General features: G+C 59.8%; 2 protein-coding genes across 3 annotated transcripts in view; one reads left to right on the forward strand and one right to left on the reverse strand.

Annotated features, from left to right (window-relative positions):
• ASIC4 (acid sensing ion channel subunit family member 4) overlaps positions 1–12,574 on the forward strand; it is a 62,605-nt gene extending 50,031 nt beyond the window's left edge. For both annotated transcript variants that reach the window (XM_038143672.1, XM_038143673.1), the window contains exons 2-10: positions 7,513–7,657; positions 7,811–7,938; positions 8,029–8,188; positions 8,587–8,643; positions 8,738–8,891; positions 9,288–9,379; positions 9,671–9,750; positions 10,066–10,170; positions 10,454–12,574. In XM_038143672.1, coding sequence (XP_037999600.1) covers positions 7,513–7,657; positions 7,811–7,938; positions 8,029–8,188; positions 8,587–8,643; positions 8,738–8,891; positions 9,288–9,379; positions 9,671–9,750; positions 10,066–10,170; positions 10,454–10,570 — 1,038 coding nt within the window. In that variant the 3' untranslated portion in view covers positions 10,571–12,574. The remainder of the gene's footprint in view (positions 1–7,512; positions 7,658–7,810; positions 7,939–8,028; positions 8,189–8,586; positions 8,644–8,737; positions 8,892–9,287; positions 9,380–9,670; positions 9,751–10,065; positions 10,171–10,453) is intronic.
• A 4,937-nt stretch (positions 12,575–17,511) lies between these two features.
• CHPF (chondroitin polymerizing factor) lies at positions 17,512–22,700 on the reverse strand. The gene is made up of 4 exons (XM_038143668.1): positions 22,310–22,700; positions 20,573–21,137; positions 20,206–20,388; positions 17,512–19,795 (listed from the first exon to the last, which is right to left on the reverse strand). Exons 1-4 carry the CDS (start codon positions 22,612–22,614, stop codon positions 18,533–18,535), a joined length of 2,316 nt encoding a protein of 771 aa, XP_037999596.1. The 5' UTR covers positions 22,615–22,700; the 3' UTR covers positions 17,512–18,532.
• Between the last annotated feature and the right edge of the window lie 2,930 nt (positions 22,701–25,630).

Raw genomic sequence — 25,630 nt, forward strand, 5'->3', positions numbered from 1 at the left:
ACGGCTGCTTTCAAAGAGAAGCGGTCCCTGGGGGATGCGCTGCCGCGGAGCCAAGGGGGGATGCGGGGCCACATCCCCGCAGGGCCCCGCATGCGAAGGAGAGCAAGACGGGGCCGGGGGTGCCCAGGATCTACAGCCAAAAGCCACCAGCGCCCAACCAGCACCACGCAGAGTCACTGATGTACTGGGGTTCCTGCGAGGTGACAACAGCCAAAGAACAGAGGCTGCCTAAGCTCCACAAAGGAGCCCCGGGGACATTGCATACCCCGCTTTCGGGTATCCTTGATGTTCCCTGCTTCCTCCAGCCTGCGAGACGTGTGGGCTCAGTGCTACATCTCTGTGAAAGTCTGGGGATCCTTCTCTGGTCCTGAGGACAAGTGGCACAGGCCAGCTGTGTCTGCACAGTGCCGTGCATGGTGCTGGATCTCCTCCAACTGCCAAGGGGAGCCCGCTACCCAAACCCGTCATTATTGCTGTCCATGTCTGTGAGTGTTTTGTTGGGTTTGCAGCAGGAAGGCTGAACTGCAGCCCATCGCAGTGCTTTTCCCTAGCGTGCTGTGCTGCGTGCCCGGCGCGGGGGTGTCTGAGGAAGCTGGCTGGAGAGTGCCGGAGGGTGCACAGAGTGATGGTGGGATTGCTGCTCAGCACAGTCCCAACCCAAGCTTGGGAGTGTCTTGGCAGCTCGACAAACTCATTGTGGCATTTTTGGGGGTGCAGATTTGGTGCAGTCTTTCCCTTGGGGATCCTGAGCACCTCCTGAAGCAGGAGGCAGAAACATGGGGCAGAAACCTTCTGCAGCTCCAGCACCCCACTCGTACTAAGGGAGAGACCAGGGTAGGTGGGCAGCATGCTCAGCAACTCAGAGGGGTTTTCTGGCTGCCAACAGGATAAAGTGGACTTCCCCAGCCTCTGCCCCCTCATTTCACAGTTCCTGCCTGCCCTCCCCCTCGTATCCCTCCCCTGCACTGCAGTATGCCTTTGCCACTGGCACTTCATCTTCTGCAAGTCCCTTGGTGTTGGCTCCTTCACCTGCCCAGGTGTCGCTTTTAGTGGATTCTTGAAAATGGAAACAAGCTGTATGAAAGCACAAGCTGCCAGGAGATCTGCAGGGAGCAGCTTAGCCCCGGCTGGGGCAGCGGTCCCGAACGGCTTGGGATGCTGCCCCATGGCTGCTGTGGAATAGGGGCAGAGCTGTGTGGAGCCCTGGGCAGCCAGGGCTGAGGAGCTGGAGCTGATGCTGTGCCGGGCAGCCGGGCTGTGCAGGCAGGCAGAGGCTGAATCAGGAGAGGAAACCAGAAGCGATTGGCACGTGAAGGCTGGCAGGCTGGAGACTGCGAGGGGATAGGATTGCTGTTTATAAATACATCAAGGGAGTAAACACAAGGGAGGAAAGAGAGCTATTTAAGCTAAGGGACAATGCTGGCATGAGAACAAATGGTAAAAACTGGCCGTGAATAAATTTAGGTTGGAAATGAGTGAGATTCTGGGACAAATTCCCCCCAGGAGCAACAGGAGTAGAAAGCACAACTACATGATGGCACTTTCTCTGCTATCACAGGCTGTCATGTGTGTGCAGTGTGCTGCCATGCCTGTGCAGTGAAGTCAAGAGGTGAGGAGCTGGGGTCCGCAGCTATTCCCCTCTGTGTCACAGCCACCCTGGCTCCATGTGGCATGAACAGCACAGCTCTCTCCAGCTTCTGGCTTGGCCAGTGCGGGACTCCTGGGGCAATGGCTTGCAGGGAAATGTCTTTCTCTGGCACACGAGTTTGGGCATGCTGTCACAGATGCTGATCCTGAAAGATGGATGGTGCCAATGTCCCCCTGCTTTAACAGCCACTGGCAGTACCGGGGCAGATATGCCAGGAGGGTGGCTTGCCCATGTGCACGGTGCACCCCTCTGCCTTGCATTGCATCCCTATGCAACTGAGCCACCAGGAGCAGGAAGCCCTGGTCTAGATCCTACCTGCTCCTGGCGACAGGGGTTACACTGTCCCCAATGCAGTAGCCTGGTTGTGACACGCTTGCCCTGCCCAGTGCCGGGGGGCTCGGGTGTCCCCCCCCGCTCTGGCTGGCCAGCAGCACAGCCTGCAGCACAGCTGAGCAATTGGTATTCCAGCAGCGAGCCTGCTTGGCATGAAAGGGGCTCTGCCAGCCCCACACGCCCACATCTCCACTGCTGGCTCAGGCCTAGCCAAGGGGACTCAGCTGGCAAGGGCTGTCCTGTAGCGGAGAGAGAGGCACAGCTGCAGTGGCAGGAGGGGTTCTGGCCGTTCTGGGATATGCCTGCAGCAGCCTCTGGCCCCCTTGCCCCACACTCTTTTCCCTCTTCTTTTGGAGGTAGATCGGGGACCCGCAGGAGATATTCCAGAGCTCAGTCCTACACAGGATGGGGGAAACAATAAGCCTAAACCATCAGTTGTGTGTGCTGTGCCTAAGGCGCCCTGCTCTGTTTGGGCTGAGGATGCAGAGCCTGGTGCCCCATGGAGGCAGCAGCCCCAGACCCCATATTCAGGGCTGTGTGTCCTGCAGGAGGCATCCCAGCAGCTCTGTGTGAGGCAGGGGGCTGCACTGAGGGGCTGCTAGTGCAGGAGATGGTTGTGCTACTGCCAGAGCTGGGGTCGAGCCAAACTGGCACCGTTCCCCAAATCCTCCTGGGAGCAGGGAAAGGAAATGGTGCGACCATGCATGAGAAGGGACGCTTGCAGTGGCAAAAACATCCCACTGGCTCAGAAAATTGCTGCAGAATCGGGCTTGAAATGAGTTGAAATTGCTGAATCCAAGCGGATCTCATATCCCGGGCAGTTGTAATGCTGGCGTCAGCGCTGCGGCTTCCCTCCCGGGGCACCCAGGCAGGGCTGGCTGTGCTGTGCGGGGGGAGAGGGCTGTTGGGGATGGGGGGCTGCCTCGGGGGGGCCTCTGGCATGGTGAGGGGCTCCAGCAGAGCTGGGATGGCCACAGTGTGGGGCAGGAGCGGAGCAGGAAGCAGGGTGCGTGGGTGTGCTATTGCCCCAGCTCTACCAGTGTCATCCCAGTCTGGCCCCAGCTCCTGTGCCATGTCTCCTGTCCAGGAACGTCCCTGCCTGCACTCATGCAGGAAACAGCACGTCAGGTTTTGGAGACTGCTTTCCTTTGTGCCACAGCCTTGCCCATGCTAATTTGCTCTCTGGGCTTAGGTACCTGGACATGACCCTCAAGGTTACCCTGGCATCCCCACCAAGTCCAGGTGGGCAGCACTCTGGTGTCCTCCCATTCCTGTCCCCATCCCCATCATGCCCCAATGATGACTGTTCTCAGGGGTGCTTCTACGCTGGGGTGATGGCTCCTGTGTGGTGTGCCCATGCCCAGGGCCTGCCCATCAGCTGCATGTCCCAGTGGGGATGTGGGAGCAGGGCTGGATGCCCCAGCAGGTATGTGGGAACAGGGCCGGCTGTCCCAGTGAGGATGTAGGAGCAGGGCTGGGTGGCCCAGGCGCGCAGCAGCAGGACCCGCTGGCACCACGCATGTTGCAGCTCGTTCCCCTTGCATGAAAACATTTGGCTGGAAGCTTAGTGCGGCCTCTTGTCTCCTCAGAGCAATCAGGATTTGTCACTGCCTGCAATGTTTAACGTCGTCTTCCAGAGGCTAAATACCGTGGGGAGCCATGTAAGCCGTGGAAATACCTGCATGAGCTGGGATCAGCCCGAGGCTGGCACAATGTGCTGGCAGCACTGGGGATGGGGGACTGGGAATGCCTGATGTTGGTCCTCATGCCCTCAGTGCTCAGGGGTGGGCTGGTGTGAGCCAGGATGAGGATGCTGGGGGTCAGCATCTTGCTCCCAAAAGGCTCCCCACAGCAGGGGGGCTGTGAGGCAAGTCTTGGGAGCATGGAGGGCACTTGGGGGACCCCAGAACTGTGTGGGTTGGGGAAGAAGATGCCAGGATCCCCAGCAGTGTCTGACTGGGATCTGCCTGCTGAGGCACAGGCAGCTATTTTTGTCAAGGTCAGCGTGTCTCCATGGGAGAGAGAGGAAAATGAGGAATCATGTCAAGAAATTACCTCCCTAATGGGGTCTCCCCTGCATGCGAGCATGGCATGGGGATGCCGGCATGCACTGGCTGAGCAAGGAGTCCGGCATGTAACACGGGAATGCTGCATCTCTGGCCCTAACACTGCAACATGCATGGGTGCCCAGCAGGCAGAGCCGGGCGCCCAAGGGCCCATATCTCAGTTGCTATCCTTGGCTGGACATGTGTGCTTCAGTCCTGCAAGGTATTTTTCTGGGTCAGCTGCAGGGAGAAAATCCTGTTCCTGGTGCAGGCAGGCTCTCTGCTCTTCTTCTTCCTCCTCCTCCTCCTCCTCATGCGCTCCCTGTTATCTAATTGGATTTGTCATGCTGGAAAGGCAAAGCCCTTCAGGACTGCGCTGTGCTCTCGCCAGTGTGATTTCACAGCTGGCCTTGGCACCCCAGTAGCTGACAAGTGAGTAACTCAGCTGGACGCCATGGGCACCCCTGCTCCCCACACTCCCCCACAGCCGTGCCCACCTGCCTGGAACACGGCCACCACCACAGCTGGACCTGTGCCTCCAATCTTGACCAACACTGGTCCCCGTCCCTAAGATCTGTCCCCATATGCCCCAGCCTCTGCATCCCATCCCTCACCCCCCTCCAGGGCGATTGCCATGCTGTCCGGAGATGTCTGAACTGACACGAGATGGAAGCGTTCACAGAAATGACATTTTCTCCAGCCTGGGGAGCTTATCCTCCGTTTAAAGAAAACTAATATAGAAGCTGCCGTGGTGTGCCGTAGCTGATGGTATCAGGCTGGCAGCCGCCGGCGCTCACAGCCGCGATAAATCTCAAAGAGCCGAGCCGGCTCCAGGCGCCCCACAGAGAGGGGCTGAGCCGTGTCCTGGCGGCGCTGCGGGGATACAGCGCTGGAGGGGACAGCTCAGGGCGGGTACCGTGGGGTAACCCACAGGGTCCCGAGGACGCAGGGAGCGGGGAGTCCGCGGCGGGGATGGTGCCGGCGCTGGACGCGGCGGCGGGCGTACAGCAGGAGCCTGAGAGCTCGGCGGCCGCCCGGTCCGGCTCAGGGGCCGCTCGGTCCGGCTCAGGGGCTGCCCGGTCCGGCTCAGGGGCTGCCCGGTCCGGCTCAGGGGCCGCCCGCTCCGGCTCGGGGGCCGCCCGCTCCGGCTCGGGGGCCGCCCGGTCCGGCTCGGGGGCCGCCCGGTCCGGCTCAGGGGCCGCCCGGTCCGGCTCGGGGGCCGCCCGGTCCGGCTCGGGGGCTACCCTGGGCGCGGGGCCCGGGGGCGGCGGGGGCGCGGGGCCGCCGAGCGCGGGGCGCTGCTGCCCCCTGCCGGGCAGCGCCCGCCAAGCACCCGGCGCCGCGGGCACGGCCTGTGAGGGGCGGCGTGCGCGGCCCTGCCGCCCCGGGTGTTGCCCGCTGCCTCCGCTCGCCCCCCTCGGGGCCTGTCCTGCTTCTGAGCGGCCTGAAGTCCCCCTGCACCTGTAACCAAGCTGCCAGATGGGATCCTGGTCGTGTCCCCATCGTGGCTGTAGTTGCGTGTTGCTCAGGCATCAAGGCCTGCAGCCGGGATGGTGCTGGGGAGTCATTGCTGAGGTCAACAGGAGTTCCCTGTGTTCCAGTCCCTCCTGCCACCACTGGCCTTCTCCTGCCCTGATGCGATGGAGCTCACGGATGCTTATCTTCACTGGGCCCAGTAGCCCTGAGTTGTCCCAGAGCTGTGGAGGATGAGGGACGCTCCCCTCCGAACACCAGCCCACGCTGGGTGAGCGCTGAAGGTGCCTGGAAGCAGCAGCAGGAGATGAGAGGCTGAGGAGAGTACAGTGCTGAGCTTTGAAGGCACCTGACAGGCTGTCGAGGCGCTGCCAGCCACGCTGACAGCCGGGTACAGACACCCTCCCCCCCGCCACTGCTGCGCTCTGATCACAGCCTCGCCGTCACTTCAAAGCGCCCGCCAGGCGCAGGTGGGTTGTCATGCAGCCTCCCACCCCATGGTTCCACTCCTCCTGACCCACAGTCTCACTTCTTCTGCCCCACCTGGCCCAGATGCACCGAGGTCCCCAGCTCCAGGGACACTAAGATACAAGGTAGACAAGGTCCCAAGCAGCACCGGCAGTAGGTGATGGCCTCCCAGTGCTGTCACTGTCCTGCCTCTGTGGGGCAGAGTCCCCAGCTGCCAAGCAGACACAACTAGGGACCCTGGAGGTCCAGGAAATATTTTGTGGTGACTGCAGTGAAATGCATGGCAAGGGACAAGCAGGAAGAGCTGAAGCATGACATTCCTAGGCACAGGGTTCACACAGTGCACCTGAGACAGGTCATCGCTATCCAGACACAGATGCCCACCATGCTGGGACACTGGCAGCTGCCAGTTCAGCTTGCCTGGGGTGAGACAACACACACCCCTGTCCCAACCCAGCTCAAGAAGGAATTTTCCATTCCCGAATGCAGGTTGGGGAAAGGCGTGTTTGCAGCAACCCCCTCCTCTCCCTCCCCTCACCCATCACCGAAGCAGCTCAGGAAGGCGCCTGCCTCGTTCATCTCCAGGAAGGTGCAGAGCAAAAGCCTCCCAGGAGGGAGAGATCCCTGGGAGCTTCAGGGGCAGCCTGCAGCCCACTTTTCAGAGGAGCCACCCTGAATGCAGCCATGACGCTGCCCCTTGCCTGCTGCCAGGACGGGGAAGTTCTGACACGACCCGAGGACAGCAGCGCACCCCAGCTCGTTGTCGGCATCCTGCGAGCCACCCGGATCCCCGGGCTGCACTACATGTGTACCCGGCCACAGTCCCGCCTGCGCCGCCTGCTCTGGAGCCTGGCCTTCCTGGCCTCCGCCGGGCTGCTGGCCACCGGCACCGCCGACCGCCTGCACCACCTGCTGTCGCGCCCCGTGCACACCCGCGCACGCCTCGCCTGGGCACCCCAGCTCCGCTTCCCGGCTGTCACTCTCTGCAACCCCAACCGGGCACGCTTCCTGCACCTCACCAAGCCCGACCTCTACTCGGTGGGAGAGTGGCTGGGGCTGGCCCGGGAGAACCACTCGCTGGTGCCCGAGATGCTGGCCGTGCTGGGGGAGGAGCAGCGCGCCTGGCTGACGCGTCTGGCCAACTACTCGCGCTTCTTGCCACCCCGCCGCTCCGAGCGCACCATGCAGAGCTTCTTCCACCGCCTGGGCCACCAGATCGAGGACATGCTGGTGGAGTGTCGCTTTCAGGGAGAGCGCTGTGGCCCCCAGCACTTCACCCCCGTGAGTTCCCTCCTGAAAGGTGCAGGACAGCTGGGCTGCCCCATGGGTGCTGGGAGTGATGCTTCACCTCCATCCCAGCAAGGGTGGAGGGGTAGCAGAGTAGAGAGTCAGGCTGAGATGAGCCTTTGCAAAGGTCATGCAAGACTGTACCTTCCTTCCAGCACCTCCATGGAATCGGAAAGGAGTTTCTGGACCTCATCCTGCTTGCAGAATATTCGACCAGATCACTGCCTGCTCCCTTACCACTGCTCTCTCCATCCTCAGGTCTACACACGCTATGGGAAGTGCTACACCTTCAATGGGGATCGGAGGAATCCACGTGTGACCCGCCAAGGTGGCATGGGCAACGGGCTGGAGATCATGCTGGACATCCAGCAGGAAGAGTACCTGCCCATCTGGAGAGAGACCAGTAAGTGGGGCTATGGCTCAGGCAGGGCACAGGTGATGGGTGCTAGGATGAAGGGGCAAGCAGAGCACCCTGTGAGGGAACAATGGATAAAGCAGGGCATCAGAGGGGTGCAGGTGCTGGGTCGGTGCAGGCAACACCTCTGTACTCCCACAGATGAGACATCATTTGAAGCTGGCATCCGGGTCCAGATCCACAGCCAGGACGAGCCACCCTATATCCATCAGCTGGGCTTTGGTGTCTCGCCTGGCTTCCAGACCTTTGTGTCCTGCCAGGAGCAGCGGGTAAGGCAGGATGCCCCACAGTCCCGGGGAAGTGCCTGCTGGCACTCAGCCCAGCACAGCCCTGTAGCAATGCCCTTCTCACCCCAACAGCTCACCTACCTGCCACAGCCGTGGGGGAACTGCCGGGCCAGCATGCAGGGGGAGCAGCTGCTGCCTGGCTATGACACCTACAGCATCGCTGCCTGCCGCCTCCAGTGTGAGAAGGAGGCCGTGGTGCAGAGCTGCCACTGCCGTATGGTCCATATGCCAGGTGAGGGGTGTGCATGAAGGTGTGAGGGGTGCCCCACGGCCCCAACAGTCCTGCTGTGGTTGCTCCAACTCCCTGCAGTCTGCACCCAAAGATCACCTCTGCCCCAACACTCTGTACCCAAGGATTCCCCTGGCCCCATCTCTCTCCACCCAGGGACCACCCCATCCTCTCCACATGCTGGGTCAGCCCCTGTCCTACCCTCCTTACACCACAGGTCAGCACCTTCCCTGTTTGCCTTGTACCTGGGCCACACCTGCCCCAACCAACCTGCACCCAAGGGTCACTCATCCCCATTCTCTCTGCACCCTGCCCTCTGCACTACCTCCAAGGGAGTGAGTTAAGAGTGGGAGGCAGAATCTGGCCAGACTCCCCCCTCCCAACTACCTGCTTCTCCACAGGCAACGAGTCCATCTGCTCCCCTAATGTGTACATCGAGTGTGCTGACCACACGCTGGGTAGGTGCGGCAGTGGGTGGGCATCTAGGGGCTGGCCGAGTGCCCCAGGGAGGGGCTGGAGATTGTGGCTGTGCCAATGGGTGTCTGCCCCCAGACGCAGCAGTGGAGGACAGCCAGGAGCGCTGCAGCTGCCCCACACCGTGCAACCTGACACGCTATGGCAAGGAGATCTCCATGGTCCGCATCCCCAACAAGGGCTCAGCGCGCTACCTCGCCCGCAAGTACAACAAGAATGAGACCTACATTCGGTGAGTTGCCAGCACTGGGGTATTCCAGGGTGTGGGCAGGGGGCTGGGGCCCTGGGGAACTTCCACTCCACTCCTGGCAGCATGCAGAGAGAGGGTCCTGGCATACTTGGTTTCTGCAGCATCCTCTGTGCAGGGGTGTTTTCACTAGAGCTTCTTCCCAACTTGTCCAATCTTCCCAGCCCTCCTGCCAGCACCTGCCCACCCCACTGTCTCTCCTGGCCTGGGACATGCCCCATCCACGTCCCCACTGCACCAGCCCAAATATTCACGTGGGCCGTGGGAGCATCTGGGAGCACCTGAGAGCTGGAGGGCTGGGGGACACGGGAGGTTTGTGGAAAGTGCTACAAGAGGGTCCATGGCCAGCCTTTTATGCTCAGCACAATGGTGTCCCCACAGGGAGAACTTCCTGGTGCTGGACATCTTCTTTGAGGCGCTCAACTATGAAGCCATTGAGCAGAAGAAAGCCTATGACCTTGCTGGGCTTCTCGGTGACTCCCCTCACCTTCCTCTGGGGCCCTAAGGCGTGGAGCTCTGGGTCCCAGCCCTGGGAAGATGAGGGTCTGGTGGGGAAGGGATCATACAGAGCAGCAGCCAGCCACAGGCTGGCTGAATGCTGCTGACTGTCCCCTATCCTGCATGTCCCCCATGCCCTTGGTCCTGCTGACCCTGCCCCTATGCTCTGTGCCCCACCAACTGGCAGCCTTGGCAGGCCCACTGCCCTGCTTCCAGTGGGCTGCACAGCATCTCCTGGTGACCATCTTCCCCCTCCTCCTCCCCAGGGGACATCGGGGGGCAGATGGGCCTGTTCATTGGTGCCAGCATCCTCACCATCTTGGAGATCCTGGACTACATCTATGAGGTGTGTTTAGCCTTCAGGGATGTGTTTAGGCAGTGGGTACAGAGACAGGCTTCCTGGGGAGGACATAAAATATGTGGCCACCCCAGAGGGCTATAGCAGTCCCCAAATTAGGGAACACCTAGAGGAAGGCAGTGGGAGGAGAATGGATCCCCCCCCATTCCTCAGTGACCTGAGGACAGGGATGGTGTGGGTGGGCCAAGGTACTGTCCCACTATCCCTGGGTGAGAAGGGGAGCAGTTCCATGTAGACTGGGGTGTACACACACAGGGTGCTACCTGTGTGCAGGTCTAGGTCTGACCCCCCATCTGCACCCAGGTGATCCGAGATAAGGTGAGCCGGGTCCTGCGCCGCTCCAAGCCACCTCTGAAGAAGCCCTCAGGCAGCATCGCCACACTGGGATTGGAGGAGATGAAGGACCAGGTACCCCTGTGGGGCTGGGCTGCCTGAAGGCTGTGAGGACAGGGCCTGGCCATATGTCTGCCCCCACTCCATGGGGAGGAGACATCATCCCAAGATCCAGGGTCTGTGTGATTCTGCATTTGGTGCCTTCTGGCTGCAGAGTCAGGGCAGTCCCAGGGAGGCAGGGAGCTGGGTGCCCCCTGGGAAGCTCCTGCGGACAGGCTGTGATGGGTGGGAGGACTAGGGAGGTGGCAGGATGCATGGAATCTGTGTCCACTCTATTGACTGCCATCCCTCCCCACAGAGCCCCTGTGAGACACTGGGTCGGCACGTGGAGGGTGCCTACAACGCAGGCATCCTGCCCAACCACCACCGCCACCACTACCCTCACCAGGGAGTCTTCGAGGACTTCGCCTGCTAGGATTGGGTTTGGGGGACAGCCTCCTGTCACCCCCCTCCCCAGCGTTCTCATGGAGAGGGACCGCGGCACTGGGTGCGGTGGGCACAGGCCCCTGCCTCCCCCACCCCACTGCCAGGACCAGCCACACTGTTTGCCCCCAGTGATGCCACTGGAGCTGCCTCAGCACCGGCACTGGAGCAGCCCCCTGGCCCTTTTGCCTGTCCCCTCTGCTTGCCCCTAGCACGTGGGCTCAACCCAGTTTCAAGCACACAGCGTGGAGGGGGATGGGCGTGCCAGGGGATTTTGGGGGAGCAGCAAGTGTGGGCCCAAGAGGCCTTGGTGCTGCAGAGTATGAAGGGGGTAAGCTGAGGTTCCTGTGAGCCCCTCCAAGCCCTCCCTTGCTGACCCCTCCTGGGTGGTGGTCTCTGCCCTGCATGGTTTTCCCTAAGAGAGAGACATGCCTGGAACAGCTTCCCTCTGCCTGGGAACCACCTCCTCCCCTTCCTGCTGCAGGGCAGGGCAGCATTGCAGGGCACCCCTCTAAGCAGCATGGCCCCCGTGGCCAGCCCAGGGACACCCCAACTGCAGCCACACCTGCATGGCACCACCCTGACCCCTGGCACCACCACCACCACTGTGACACGCCCCCAAACATCCGCCTACCCTTGCCCAACCTCATGCAGTCTCTCAGGGCTGCAGCCCCTCCTTCACTGTTCCCAGCCAGACCCCTGCACTGTGACTCCCCCTGCCACTCCAGTGTTGGCCCCCAATAATCCCCAGTCATTTCAGCACTGCAAACCTACTGCCTCCCCCATCTCCTGCCCCAATCTGTTGTGAACCCATCCTCTCCTTGCCCAGCTGTTGCCCAGAGTGGCTCATCCCTTGGTGTAGCTGCCTGGCACAGCCCAGGCAGATGGTGGGTCCTGCCCTCGCTCCCCTGCCTGTCGCTGCTCTTTGTGCACGTAGCCCTTGCCATGCTCCCAGCCCCAGGTGCTGAGCACCCTCTGTGCCTCACCCAGACTGTACATGGTTAGGAGGGTGCTCCGTGCCCAGCCCTGCCCGGACAGCCACAGTCCAGCCCACTGGCCGGAGCCTTGGCCAAAACTGGCACCCACAGTCCTCCTGCCTGCCCTGAGACGGCAGGATGCATGGCAGGACCCACGGCAGGACCCACAGCACTCCCCCTGTCCTGTTCTACATTGCCTCCACCCCCTCCACTGTAGTAGCAGACACCAGCGCAGGGCAAACTGCCCCAAAATATCTCAGGAGGGGGGGCGAGCTGGCAAAGCCCCCCTCAACACACACACTTGGCAGAGGGGGACCCCAGGGCAGGAATTTGGGACCTCTGGGGAAGGCTGGGGCTGAGCCAGGCAGCCTCTGGCCCTGCTGGTTTGGTCTCCATCCCTGGTGCCCACAGATGGATCATGGCCGTGTTGCGCCATGCCCAAAGCCATAGACGCAGGAGGAGCCATCATCCCTGCAGCCCTCAAGGCCCCACACATGGGAGGCGCAGGGCAGGGACCAGGGCACCAGCAGCCCTGGCTCTGGGTATGCATGGCCCAACAGCTCCCCTGAAGTATGCACCCACGTGTAAGCATGTTCCCCGTGGGTGCAAGCACCCAGCTGCGTGGTGTTCCACGGTCCCGTGGGGGGGGATACACAGCGAGCCTCCCAGCAGGCCAGCCACACTGGTGCTCCCCAGGGAGCCCTCCAGAGCACCCCATGCTGGCTCCCCATACACCAACCTGCAAGCAGGAGGGTTCCCACAGGGGTGCCACATGTTATCCCAGGAATGTGCCACGGCCATGCCAGCCAGCCTTACACCAAGGTCTCCTGCGACAAGGAGGGGGCACAGGATGTGTCTCCTTCTTGCCAGTCGGAGCAGCAGGCCTGAGAGGGGTGGGCACGGACACCATGGTGGGAAGGCCAGCACAAACCGCCCTCATGCTGGTGAACGTGAGAGATGTGCGTCACTGTTTTATAAATGTACAAATGCTCCCTAATAAAGAGGCACAAGTAGGTCCAGAGATGCCTGCGAGGGCTGATGGGGCAGAGAGATGGGTGAGACACCACCCTAGAGGAGAGGGGGTGGTGGGACCCAGGGAACACTTCACAGCCTTGTGCTCATATGCAAGGGGTGCAGGGTGAAACTGAAACAGGGGAGACAGAGGTGGAGGGGAAGGGGGACCCTGCTGGGGCTTTCCCTAGCAGAAATGTTCTTCTAGTTCCTGCCTTCTCCAAAAATTTATCCATCTGCCCCAGCTACCCTGCAGCACAAAGGGGACACAGTAGGAAACATAAGCTGACCTCTTGGTGAAGGCTGCCAGCACCAGGCACCACAGGTTTCCCTCTAAAGCAGTGAGGGCTGAAAAAGCCAGAGTTAACTGAGTGCTGCTGGAACACAGGGCCACATCCCACACATCACACCATGCCCCGTGAGAAGAGCATTGAGCTTGGGTGCTAAAGGGAAAAGCAGGGAAGTAGCTACATGTTCTACATCTTGTTATCATCAAGTAAGAAGACTGGATCCCTTTGGGATGAGACTGTCCCTGCCACCAGATTCTGGCCCATCTGCCCCTCCACAATGCCCCATCATTTCACCTGCACCAAGACAGTAACTGGGAGCTCATGGTGCTTCCTGCTCTACAGTGAGGTCGTGTCACAGGAGCTGAGTAAGGAGAGCAGGATTGTGTGGTGGGCCCACAAGGTCCTTCCTCACGATGTCCTCCAGCTCCTCCAGCTCCATGCACAGGAGTGAAGCATGGCAGAAGGAAAGGCTGAGCTTCATGCGTGGCCGATCCCAGCTTCTATGCCAACAGAGCAGCCTCAGGACCATTCCCAGGAGCCCTGTAGTGATGACCTAACGAAGATTTGACATGTATTTTTCTCTGTTGCTCTCAGCACCTCTATTCTTCAATTTGACAACTTCCAGGTGCTATCTGGAAGTGACAGCTCCTGTCACTTCCACTTCTCCAAACAGGACAGGCAGACGACAAGACCTCAGCACCATCCCCGGCCTGTGACATGCCTCATGTCCCAGCACAGATGGCACTGGGCTGAGGAGGGCCAGTGGGACAACCTAGGTTTAGCACCCCAGGGTCAACCACAAACCCCAGTGCTTTGGCTCCTGGGTGCCCCCTCCCATGCTGTGCCTGTTCAGGGGCCACCAGGGGCTTAGCCCTTAGAGACGGAGATGCTGCCACCTGGGGCTCACCGAGCACAGCACTGCTTGAAACACCTGTAATGAACCACATGAAATAGCTGGGGCATAATTAGAAGGGATCCACTACAGTGAAACAGGCCCTTAATTTTAATGAGCACAGTGCTCTGGACAAATGCCAAGTACCTGATCACAGCAGGACCGGCTGTACTGGCGACAGCTTCTGTCACCGTAGAGGTGACAACCCCAGAAGACACAGCAGGAGTGGCAGTAGGGAGTAGGCACCAGGATGGTGCAGGCAGCAAGGATCTCTTCTGTCTATGGGGCAGGCATCTCCTCTGGGCACTTTCCAACATGCCTCCACTGCCATGAACAGTAATTACAGCTGTTCTCATAGAAAAGCTGCATTTCAAAGAAAAAAAAGCATCCAGCTTGGGAGGAGAGGGTTTGGAAGTAAGCCCTGAAATGCAATGGGACATGTGGCCTCACTGCTGTCACCTCCTCCCCAAGCATCTCCTGCCTGGAGATGTTGATGGTGACAGGCAACACCTGGAGAAAGGAGTGACTCTCAGCATGTCTGTATGACGTGCAAATGCCAAGCTCACTGTTTTGCTCTTTGATCATTTGCCCGTGACCCCCTTGCTGGAAAAATGGACTGCTGGTGCCAATCAGTCAGGCAAGACAAGGGACACACAGCATCCACTTTCCAGCACTCAGCCCCTGCCAGTGGGCAAGGAGGCTGTGAAAACCAAGGAAGCAATTAAAATAAAACTCCAAGCAAGCTGCCTGCCTCTTCCCCCAGTGCCAGAGCTTCAGGGTCTTGCATTCTGCCAATGCTGGGGTGGTGTGGCCCCAGAGAGGACATCCCTGGGCATGGCCAGATATGCCGAGACCCCATGGAAGGAAACCCTTGCAGGCAGGCACACACTGACAGCAGCTCTGCCTGCACCTACAGCTTTCCTTCTTCATTGAAATGCTCTGGTTTCCCTGAGCTTGGCCAGAAAAACCCCTAACCAAAGCCCCTCACACCCTTCAGAGGAGCTAAGCACTATGTTGGACATCCAAGGCATTGGATGCAGGCACAGCTTGGTACCTCCCTGTCTGCTCCTCCTCAAGCAGACCAGCTTCTCCTGCCTTCACTTAGAGACAGGAGGAAATGTTTGCTGGAATTGGGTGCTGGCCCATGGTCGGTAGAGCTGCTTGTGTGTGACAGGCACCCCTGGCCCCTTCCCAAAGAAAGCACAGGGAATAAAGGGCACTGCATTTCCCCTTGCCCTCCAGCCCTTTTGTGGCCTGGCTGCAATTCCCATATCCTCCCAAAGGTCAGCCATCAAACTGATTAATATTGCTGGGGCTGAAGTAGCTTTGCCAGAGTCGAGCACAGCCTGAAGTGACCCAAGGCTAGAGAAGTAGGTTTTGCCTTCCCTGCTCACAGGCTCACTGTAGTGTTTGCATACACAGGAAAACAAATCACGGGGGGAGGGGGAACAGCAGTAGCTTGGGTTTTCCCCAGTTGTGAGTCTTTCCTTGCCACAATGCAAAAATGAGAAGAGGCAGGAGGGAAGGCAGATGCCCACCCACGCCCAGTGTATTCAGACATGCCCTCTCGTGCTTCAGAGTGCTCTGAACCACCTCTTCAGTCTCTCTTCTGAAAAAGTTCCCAAGAGAACGTTGCTCTGTCTCTCTTGATTGCTGTGGTGAGCCAGTAACACTTAGAAAATTTCCACAAGGGAAGCAGAAGTTTACAATGCAGGAGACAAGTTTTCTCCTGCCTCGTTTGTAAAATTAACATTTCACTGCCTGCCTTTCCAAATGGATAAGTGCAAAAATCCACACATTGTATGAAAGTACAGGTCAAGCCTGAAGAGGGATCACAGAATGTCTGTTTTCTCATCTGCCCACATCAACACCCAGAGCTGCTCCTCCTGCCCCTTTCAAAGGTGTCACTGTCCTGGTCTGGTGCCCTGCCTGCACCTGCTAGCCCTATGAGGGCAGGAGAGGGGCAGTGCACCTGTGCCCATGGCCCTGTTGTCACAGGTCTCTGCCACATCCCAGTGAGCGCAGCCAGCACTCACTTCACAGCCAGATCTCACCTGGCTTGCATCACCAACCCCCTTCCCAAAGTTTTGCACATCCTTCTTTGGGGTTTCATCATGTTTTGATGCTGCAGATAGCCTGGCAAACACTAAAACAGCTTCAAACCCTGCAAGCTACCTTGAAAAGAGAGCAGTAACTGTGCTGGGAGTGCCTCAAGCAGTCTTTTGCTCATACATATGCCAGAGCAGGGAGCCTCTGCTGGTATTGATAGTGCAGAGCGTTAAGTATGCAAATACCTCTAACTCGGTCTGGGCAAACAGCAGTGAGGCAACAGCGACTTTATCTTGACAGTCTCATGATAATTAAATGACAATTCTGGGTTTCTTTTCACAGCCAACTTGATTTGAAGCCGCTTTATTACCATTTGGGTACTCTTCTAATGCCTAATCACATCTTACTACTTGGTCCACTTTTCAGAGGATAAATGTATCTGTAACACACCTGCATCTGCCTCGCTCCCTCTGCCCCAGATTTCCACTTGAAGGGAATTAAGGATGTGCTCAGGGAGGATCAAAAATAGAAATACTCAGAACAAGCTAGGAGTTACTGTCTGAAATATAATAAAATTATATTTAAACATATACACTCCCACACCATGGATACAGAGACTGGAGCAGGAAGAGATGAATGAGGTATCCTTGGAAAAAGCATACCACAGAGCCCAGGGGCCTCCATGAGTTCTGCTGAGCACTAGCAGCCTTGATAAGTAATAGTGAGTAGGTTCAGTTAATTTTCTTGGGGGTGTCTCTTTGATACCTGTGTTTCACGAAGCACTAAAACATGATGAGTAAAGGGCTGGTGGGAAGGGCACATGGACTTATGAAAATCATGCCTGGAGCAGGAAGCACAGGCAGGGGACACAGTCCCCACACCTCATAATGCAAACAGGAGTTGTAGGTGATGAAACAGTCCAGGACAAGATCAGAGTGCTCTACCCAACTAAGAACTGGAAAACACAAGTGCTGAGAAGCCCTGAGATGTAAAACAGCTCAAAAAAGAGTGAGAGCAATGCAGAGAGAGCAGATCCAGCACCAGTGATCCAACACAGTGCTCAGATCCAGTTTCTGGCCTGGGAGCTTCCTTCAGAGCTGATCCCAGATCCTGGAGGGCAGAGTTCACCTCACTTGAGCAGCCAGTGTCTGCTCTGACATGGGCCAGGAGTCCCCCATTACTCACATACAGACCACAAAGGTTGTTACAGAGATAGCAGATGTGGGAGAACACACAGCTCCACCAGCCCTTTAATGGTGCTTTTCCACCCACAGACAGGGCTGAGAGGACTGGTCAGTGGGACCACAAGTTTACAGCAACAAGAAAGACAGGGCAGTCAGCACGCTGCACCGGACTTCCCACGTCAAGGGGCTCAGCATCCTGCCACACCACCAGTGACGGCAACAGGCAGCTACAGCAGGACAGCCCCAGAGACTGTGAGCATCAGAGGAAGTGCAGGACTCCTGCTGCAAGCTGCAAGCACATCTGCCAGCCTGTCCAAAAGGCAATGGGTTCCCAGAGCTCCTTAAGAAGCAGGCATCTCCCTGCTCAAGTAAAGGATGTTGCAGGTGCTTGAGGAAAGAAGCATCTCTGTAAGGAATCTGTCCAGCCAGCTGCAGACAGAACTTATACAAGCAGTCAGCACCTACCACCACAAAGACCCCCAGCAGAACACTCACAGTTGCCTCATGAGAGAATCAGCCAGACCCACAAGTACATCTCTCCATTTTATTAGTGTAAATGCACTCCATCCCCCCTCCTTTCCCCCCTATTAAATACAAACCAGGAGCAGTGAGCGGCTCCTCAGTCGCTTTCTCCTTAGGAGATGCACAGCCAAACCCTCTGCCATGCCCATCAGTGTCAGGCACAACGTCCCTCGACCCTGAGGGCAGCCCCACAGTGGGGAGGGATCCCACCTCTGTCAGGAGGCTCTCGTCTGAGGGCTGTGACCTCCGACGTCCTATCAATACTGCGAAGGCCGAAGCGGCCTGGGTCATGGTTCCCATGGGGAGCAGCTCACGGTACATGAAATCAGCAGGATCCCCTCTGGCACCCCCTACACCCACCGGCCTCAGGGGCCCAAGTTCCTCACACCCCAACCAGCCAGGAGCACTCCAGCTCATTGCCAAGTGGCAAAACCCCAAAACCAACATCCTTATTGCTCTTTTGGGATGGGATGTGCCCCATTCCACTGTCCAAGCTTGTGGCAGGCACAGGGACATGATCCTCCCTGTACAACCAGGCCAATGCTCCAAAGGAGCAAGGAGCACATTCCCGTACCAGGACACTGGGAGAACTACAAGGGATCACTCCAGGCCCTGTGGCAGCCTCGGCCCTGCAGAAGGGGGACTTTGGGCTCTACATTCCCCCAGTTAGTGGGGTACAGCAAGAGACACAGTAGCCCATCTCCCCAGTGCTCAGCAGCAGGGCCAGGACAGATGGATGGGGCCAGCAGCCACTAGCTCCGAATGAGGAGCCAGGTGTTCCAGCTTGCAGCTCAGTGACTCTGACCCCATCTTGCCTGGGGTCTGCACAGCCATGGCTGCTTGAGAAAGACCCAGGCACCCTGGGCTGGCAGACCCCGGCCTGGGGAGCCCCAGTGGGGCAAGTCACGAGCTTGGACACCAGCAATCTCTGCAGTCACTGCAGAAGGAAGACAGATTAGGGCAGAAGAAGAAGTGGAGTGGGCAGGCAGGCATAACATGGCAGGGCCAGCCCCTCCACCATCCAGGGTTTCAGGTGCTGTTCCCCTGCTCCTGCTCAAAGAGGACCATGGCCAGCTGGGAGCGAGAGCCTACGCCCTCCAGGCTGCTTTGCACACAGCGGTGGTAGATGTCTTCGCTGAGCCGGGGGTTGCAGGCCTGGTGCCGGTAGCGCTGCAGCAGGGCAGGCTCCACAGCCCGGAAAACGTGGAGGTTGGAGTACTTGATGAACATGTCGTAGATGTCCAGGGTCTCCAGGATGTCCTCATTCTCCTGCACGTCCCCCGCCATGCGGGTGCGTGCTGCCATGTAGTCAGCGTTGTAGAAGCAGGCTTCGTGGAAGACGTCACGGTCAAAGCGCCCCATGTCCCTCAGCAGGTCCAGTGTGGTGGGTGGCACCTGGTTGTGGTAAGCAATGGCTGGGTTGTAGCCCTGGAAGTGGATGGGGAAGAAAACCTGCCAGTTGTTTATGGTGTTCATCCGGCAGCGGTTAAGGAAGTCAATGGTGACCTCTGTCCCCACGCCAGCCACAAAGAAAAGGGTGTCCACAGGATGCTTCTTGGAGATAATGTCCATGACCTTGATTTGGGAGGGCGCGTCTGTCTTAACACTGATCCAGGGGATCTTTACCTCTGCATACTTGCGCTCATACTCGGTGATCTGAGACTTCACAGAGGCAAAGATGTCATTCTGGGTGACCTGCTGGGCCTCAAAGGGGTCGTAGATGAAGAGGAAGGTGAGCACTGCATTCTCACTGCTCTCGAAAGCGGCTGCCGCATAAGCCTCCAGAAAGCGGGCGGCGTAGTCCCGGTCATGGGCCGTCAGCGGCAGGATGACATTGATGCGACTGGCTTCTGTCACATAGGGCATGGGAATGATCTCCACCTCGCTGAGGGGCCGCACGAGGTGCACTCGCTTAGTGACGGAGCGGCTGTGTCCCTTCTGGGTGACCACCTCCACCTGAAGGTCCAGCGTGTACTCCATGCCACGCGTGGGGTCGAAGCGCCGGTAGCCGTTCACCAGCTGCTGCTTGCGGACGTGGAGCACTGGCTGGTACTTGCGGTTCAGCTCCTCCATGGCCGTGGCCACCACATCGGCCACGTCCGCCAGATCCGCACCGTGCAGCTCGCACTTGGGGGAGCCATCCACACAGGCATAGACCTGCTCCTCTGTGAAGTAGTCCCAGCGCAGCACCTCAAAGCGAGTTTTGGGCTGGAATGGGGGCGGGATGCCAATGGGCCATGTGGCGATGTGGTCCCCGTCCGCAGACAAGCTGCTGGCATTCTGGATCTCCATCTGCAAGACAAGAGATGGACGAGTGAGAGCCAAGGCAGGCACAAGCAGGTCTTCCAGGTCTGGCAGCACTCAAGCTGATTTCTGATACGCAGAGATTAGCCAGAGCTGGCTCAAAAAGCTGTCCTCAACTGGACTCCTGTCCAGCACCTCAGGTTTTCTCCCCCACCCTACTCGGCCTTTGAGACAGACCTCTGCACCCTTCTGTCTTCACCACCCTGAACCACCACTGCATCACCAGCACCCATCTAGGTCCAAAGCTGCTTTCCAGACAGCACCACTGCCTCTGTAGCCACATGAGCTCAGCTGATCCTGTCCAACAGCAGGATCAGGTGAGAAACCCACAGAGAAACGAGAAAGCCCACAGGGATGACAAACAGAACCAAGACCCTCCCAGCCAAGACAGGTCTCACCTGGAGCTGCTGGATCTCCTGATAGGTTCTCTCAAGCTCCACCTGTGCAAAGTACTTGTGCAGCCGGTACATCTGGAGGGGATCCAGCACAGGGTGGACAGTGAAAGCGTTCTGGAAACGGAGGTCGGTCTCCCGTTCGGGGTCTGCGTTCTTCCCCAGCTCAAAATAGTGATAATGCAGACCCTGTGCCAGCCAGGAAAGATAGGTCACAGCCAGCCCCAACCTGCACTCCCACACCACCAGCGCAAGCACAGCAAGCTCAAGGGATGTCAGGGTGCAACAGCTAGTTCTCCCAGGGTTGAGAGAGCCCACAGGGAAGAGGGAAAACACAGGGCCAGGATCCAGCCATCTCTGCTGCAGGACCTACCTCGTGTTCCTCAGCACAGTTGACACCTGTGTAGTCAATGATGCAGCGGCCCAGCCACTCATCAGGCCGGGCACTGAGGATGTCATTGCGGCAGCTCTCCAGGTGCTGCTGCAGGAGCAGGAGGAGGCTGCGGGACAGCAAGTAGCCAAACCCTCCATAGCAATAACGTCCCTCAGTGTCCCCGCCAATGAACTCCTCAGGACGACCCAGGTAGAGGTGGGTGTCAATGCTGAGGTGGGCAACCAGGCGGCTGATGCGGTGCGCCTCCGTGTAGGTATCATCCTGCACCAGGAAGAACCAGTCGAAATCGTTCACGTAGTGGTCCAGCAGGTACCTGACGGTCTGGTACATGTTCCAGATGGGCCGCTCATCACTGTGCGTCACCACCGTCATGCCATGGGGCACCTTGCGGCCCCGCGTGCCGGTGAAGTACACCAGGCGCTCCAGGCGGTGGGCCAGCGTGCGGTTGACAGCCACCCCCAGGGTGTTCAGCGTGCTCTTGGAGGTCAGCACACCCACGAAGAGCCGCTGCCGCATGCCCAGCTCGGTGCTAATGTACCGGGTCCTGCAAGAGGAAGACAATGTGTGGCCCCTAGGGCACTGAAACCCACCGCAGCCAGCACCTTCCTGTTGTAACCAATGGCACCAACCTCAATTCCTCTGCTCCCAGGCTTCAGCCACGCACAAAAGACATCACCCCAGTGTCACCAGCTGCCACTACACCTGTCTCAGAGGCACTGCAGAGCACTTTGCTGAGGTCCGCCGCCAACATGACATCAAAGGGGACCCTACCTTCCCATAAGCTGGCCAGCTCAGCTCAAAACAGATGCTGTCAAAAGGCTGAGCACAGCTAAAAGCAGGAAACAGGGCTGCACAACCCAGCTCTAGCAGGAACATGACCCACCAGACACCCCAACCATGAGGCTAGCCCCAGCCAGGTCTGAACTGGGAAGCACCTTCCTGCCACCCCTGCCAGTCACACTACTCAAAAGCAGGCAGGCAGGAGAGCCCATTCTGCCCTCCCTGGGGAAGCCAGGCCCCACACAGGTTGCTGAAGCCAGCATGGGGGCTGGTTGTGTCCCCCTCCCCAGCACGGCCCCCAGCTGCCGCACTCACAATGACTTTCAGGTTTAATTCTCCCAGTCTGGCGCAGTAGCAGGAAGCGACCCCCCCCACCACGTCCCCCCACGGCCGCCTGGTACACAGTGGCCCCATTCAGCCCCCTTTATCCGCCCACCACCTCGCCAGCACAAGGAGGCCCTTTCACTGCCTGTTCCCTGTCATCCAGGGGACGCTGGGATGGGGCCGCAGCCGACTCCGGAGCAGGCTGGCGTTTGCAGCACTGGGTGGGGACGTGCCACCACGGCAGGGGTCCCTGCTCAGACAGGAGGGGACCGTCGCAGGGTGCCCGGCAGCACGTGCTGCAGCAGGCAACCTTCGCACAGCGGGCACGGGCATGGGCAGGGCGCTCTTCGCTGCGGGCTGGGGTTAAGGTGAAATCGGGCACGGGGGAGGAAAGGAAGCAGCTGGGAAAGGCACTCTCAGTGAGAAAAACCCGTCTGCAGCTCTAGGTGGCTGAAAGGAGGGCAAAGCATACCGCTAAGCTGTCTGTAATGCCCCCCTTTGAAGACCCCCAGCCCCGCCAAGGCGGGTACCTGAAGCTCGCCCGCAGCTACCCCCAGATAAACCCCGGTGAGCGGCGGCCCCGTCCCCCAGCCCGGCCCGGCCCCCCCGCACCTGACGGCCTTCTTGGCGGCCCTGCCGGGGCTGGGCGGGCGGTAGGGCACGACGCGGGGCTCCCAGTTGTCAGCGCCCAGCGCGGCGGGCACGGCGTTGGGCCTGCGCGCCGCGTTGCCGTTGGCGGGGCCGGGGGGCGGCGCGGGGCCGCCGTCGGGGTGCGGGCGGGTGGCGGGGCGCGGCGGCGGCCCGCACGGCTCCTCCACCCAAGTGACGCTGAGCAGGCTGAGGGTGAAGCCCAGCGAGACGCCGATGGCGACGGGCCCGGCGGGCCGCAGCACCGACAACACCAGCGACAGCCGCATGGCCGGGACGGGACCGCGACCGGGGCCGGCTGCCGCTGCCGCTGGCGGCGCCGCCGTCCGACGTGTCACCCGCGGGCCCCGCCCTTCGCGCGTCACCCGCCCCGACCAATGGCCCGCGATGCGACCGACGCGTCACGGGGCGGGGCGGCCAATCGGGGGAGGGGGCAAGCGTGGGGGCGGGGCCAGGTTGCCGGGAGACCGCGGGGCAGCGGCCGGGCCGGGGACGGCGCGGCGGGGCTGCTCCGTGCCCCGCACCGCGCACCGCGCCCCGCTCCGCGCCCCCGCCCCGCACCGCGCCCCGCACCGCCCCGTTCCGTGCCCCGCAGCGCGCCCGCTCCGCGCCCCGCGCCCGCTCCGTGCCCCGCCCGCGCCCGCTCCGTGCCCCGCACCGCGCCCGCTCCGTGCCCCGCACCGCGCCCGCCCCGCACCCGCCCCGCGCCCCGCACCGCGCCCGTTCCGTGCCCCGCACCGCCCCGCTCCGCGCCCGCTCCGTGCCCCGCTCCGTGCCCTCCCCGTGTCCCGCACGTGCCCGCACTCCGCATGGCATCCCACCCCACAACCCGCTCCCTACAACCCGCACCCCACACCCGCACCTCGCACCCCCGCACCGCGCCCCGCAGCGGAGCCGGCTGGGCCGCCGTGAGTGCCCCCGGCACTGCGGGCCAGCAAGGCAGCGCCTCAGGCCCCGGCTGCTGGCTCAGGGAGCGGAGAGCGCATCCGCCGGGGACCGGCACCGGAGAGGGCTTTAGGGCGCATTTCCCCGGCCTTTTGTGCCCGGGACACGAGGACCTCCGCGGGGCCGTGTGTCCCCTACCCGGGACAGCCCAAACCACGGCGCTCGGTTCCACAAACCGCTGCCCGAGGGTCGTCCCCTCGGTGTGGCTGGTGGCTGAGTCGTCGGGGGGACTGGTGGAGGCTGAGTGTTTGTGGCCAAAGCACCACAGTGTGGGCTGCAGGCTGCAGGAGGCAGCTGGGCATGCCGTTTGCCTGGGGAGCGGGCATACCAGGAGAGAAACGGCGGCTGGAAGAGCTTTGGATGCACAGAAGCAAACCATCCTGGGGCAGGAGGAGGGCAGGCAGACACCAGGAGATGCCAGCAGCAGGGGCTTTTATCACGTGTTTCAAACGGGAGCAAAGGGAGCTCCTCCAGCTGGGGTCGGGTCACCATCCCACTCTGAGCTGTCTTGCAGCATAAATGCACCATCCGCCGGCCGCCAGAAAGAGCCCCTGGGGCAGACAGAGCTGAAAGGACCGTATCAGGGTAGAATTTGCTGCACAAACGGAGCTTCCAGCACAGGAATGATCCAGCCCAGAAGCCGCAAAGCAAGCAGCCCTACATGGCTGCTCAGTGCCAGGCATTGCTGAATAAGGACAAGAAGGAGGACCTAGCCTTTCCGCCCATTCCCAGCCCATGGCTTCACTTCCACAGCCTTGCAGCCGTTGGGACTCAAGTGCCTCTGGATTTACTCTGGGCGGGCAGTCCATTCCACTCTCCCCATGAAACACAGCCCACTTGCCCTGGGGAGCACCAGCAGCCATAGAGCACTGCAGGGCACTGAGGGCACATGGGGGCCCACTCAGCTCCAGGATCTCTTTCATTTTCTAAAACAAAGCAGCCTGTTTTCATCGGAAAGCAGTTGGCAGCATCCCACCTCCCTGAGATACTAGACCATCATCCAAGCCCGGCTGCTTTTCATAGGCCATTTTACTCTTGAATAAACCAAGACAAGCAATAGGCAAAAGCAGTCACGTGGATGGCAGTTTAATGAAGAACATATAAAAAGTAGAATCAGAGAGAATGCAATGGGATGAGGAGATACCACAAGGAAAAAAAGGGGCAGAACTAAGAAAGGAACAGAGATCTTCCACGCACAGAGGTCAAAAAAAAAGCCGTGATGATAGAAAAAACAAAGTATCCTGTTTTCTGTACATAGTAAAATGCATTAGAAATAGATGTATTTGATTTCTTTTATCGGTTGGAATATTTACCTTTAGCCACCTTACACAAACCCAGATCATTTTATGTGAGTGATGAGGGGTTTCATTCTGAAATGACCTGTTGATCTGAACTTATATTCAGATATAGGTGCAGATCAGAAAAAGTAATGACGTTTCCAGAGTGTGAGCTCAGAAAACATGCATGGGAAGCTGAGGGCAGAGCACACACGTCCCCAGGGCTTGCCAGGCAGTGGCTGAGCCCAGGGCCCCCATGCCTGGCGGCCTTGGAAGATTCTGTAGGGAAGCAGCAGGAAGGCAGCAGTGCCGTTCCTCCAGCAGCCCCTTCTCAGCCCCCTGCCAGCTGCAGCTCCCGCCTTTGTCTCCCCGGTGTTGGCATGGGGCTGGGAAGGGGCTGCCAGAGGGAACGGCAGTTGCTGCCAAGAGTCTTCTGTGTGCCAGAATTTCCCAGGGGTCCCTAGGTGCTACAGCCAGGAGGTGCCAGCTCCAGAGAGCTCTGCCTCTGCCGAGAACCGTGTCCCCCCACCTGCTTGCCATGGCCGTATCTCCCATCCACTCATGGCAGACAGGTGGGCAGCTGCTCTAGATGCCCCTGACATGTGCATTTGCCCGTCCTAAACGCGGGCACTGGCAGAGCCCCTTGCACACTGCACTGTCAGGCTCCACCTGACACAAGATTTCCCTGTAATTCCCCCATCCACAGCCCTGCACCCTGAGCTGCTGTGTCCCCGCACACTGTGCCGAGGGGCTTGCAGCCCTCGCAGCTGCTGCACGCCGAGCACATGGCGCACATGGCCCAGCCGGGGGTGCGCTGCGCCACGCTGCACACACAGCCTTGGGCTGCGTCCCTGGCACACGGCACAGGGCAGTGCACCTCGATGCACACGCCAGTGCGGCCCCCAATTCACACCCTACTTTACACTCATTGGGCACCCGAGTGCACCCCAATGTGCATCCCCGCTTCACATCCCACTGCGCCCCCCATGCCCCCCCAATTTACCCCACCTCAGCCCCGCCCCCTGCAGAGGCCCCGCCCCGCCCCGCGAGGCCCCGCCCCCGG

This window comes from Motacilla alba, chromosome 7 (genome assembly GCF_015832195.1).
Source record: "Motacilla alba alba isolate MOTALB_02 chromosome 7, Motacilla_alba_V1.0_pri, whole genome shotgun sequence".
NCBI classification, from domain to species: Eukaryota; Metazoa; Chordata; class Aves; order Passeriformes; family Motacillidae; genus Motacilla; species Motacilla alba.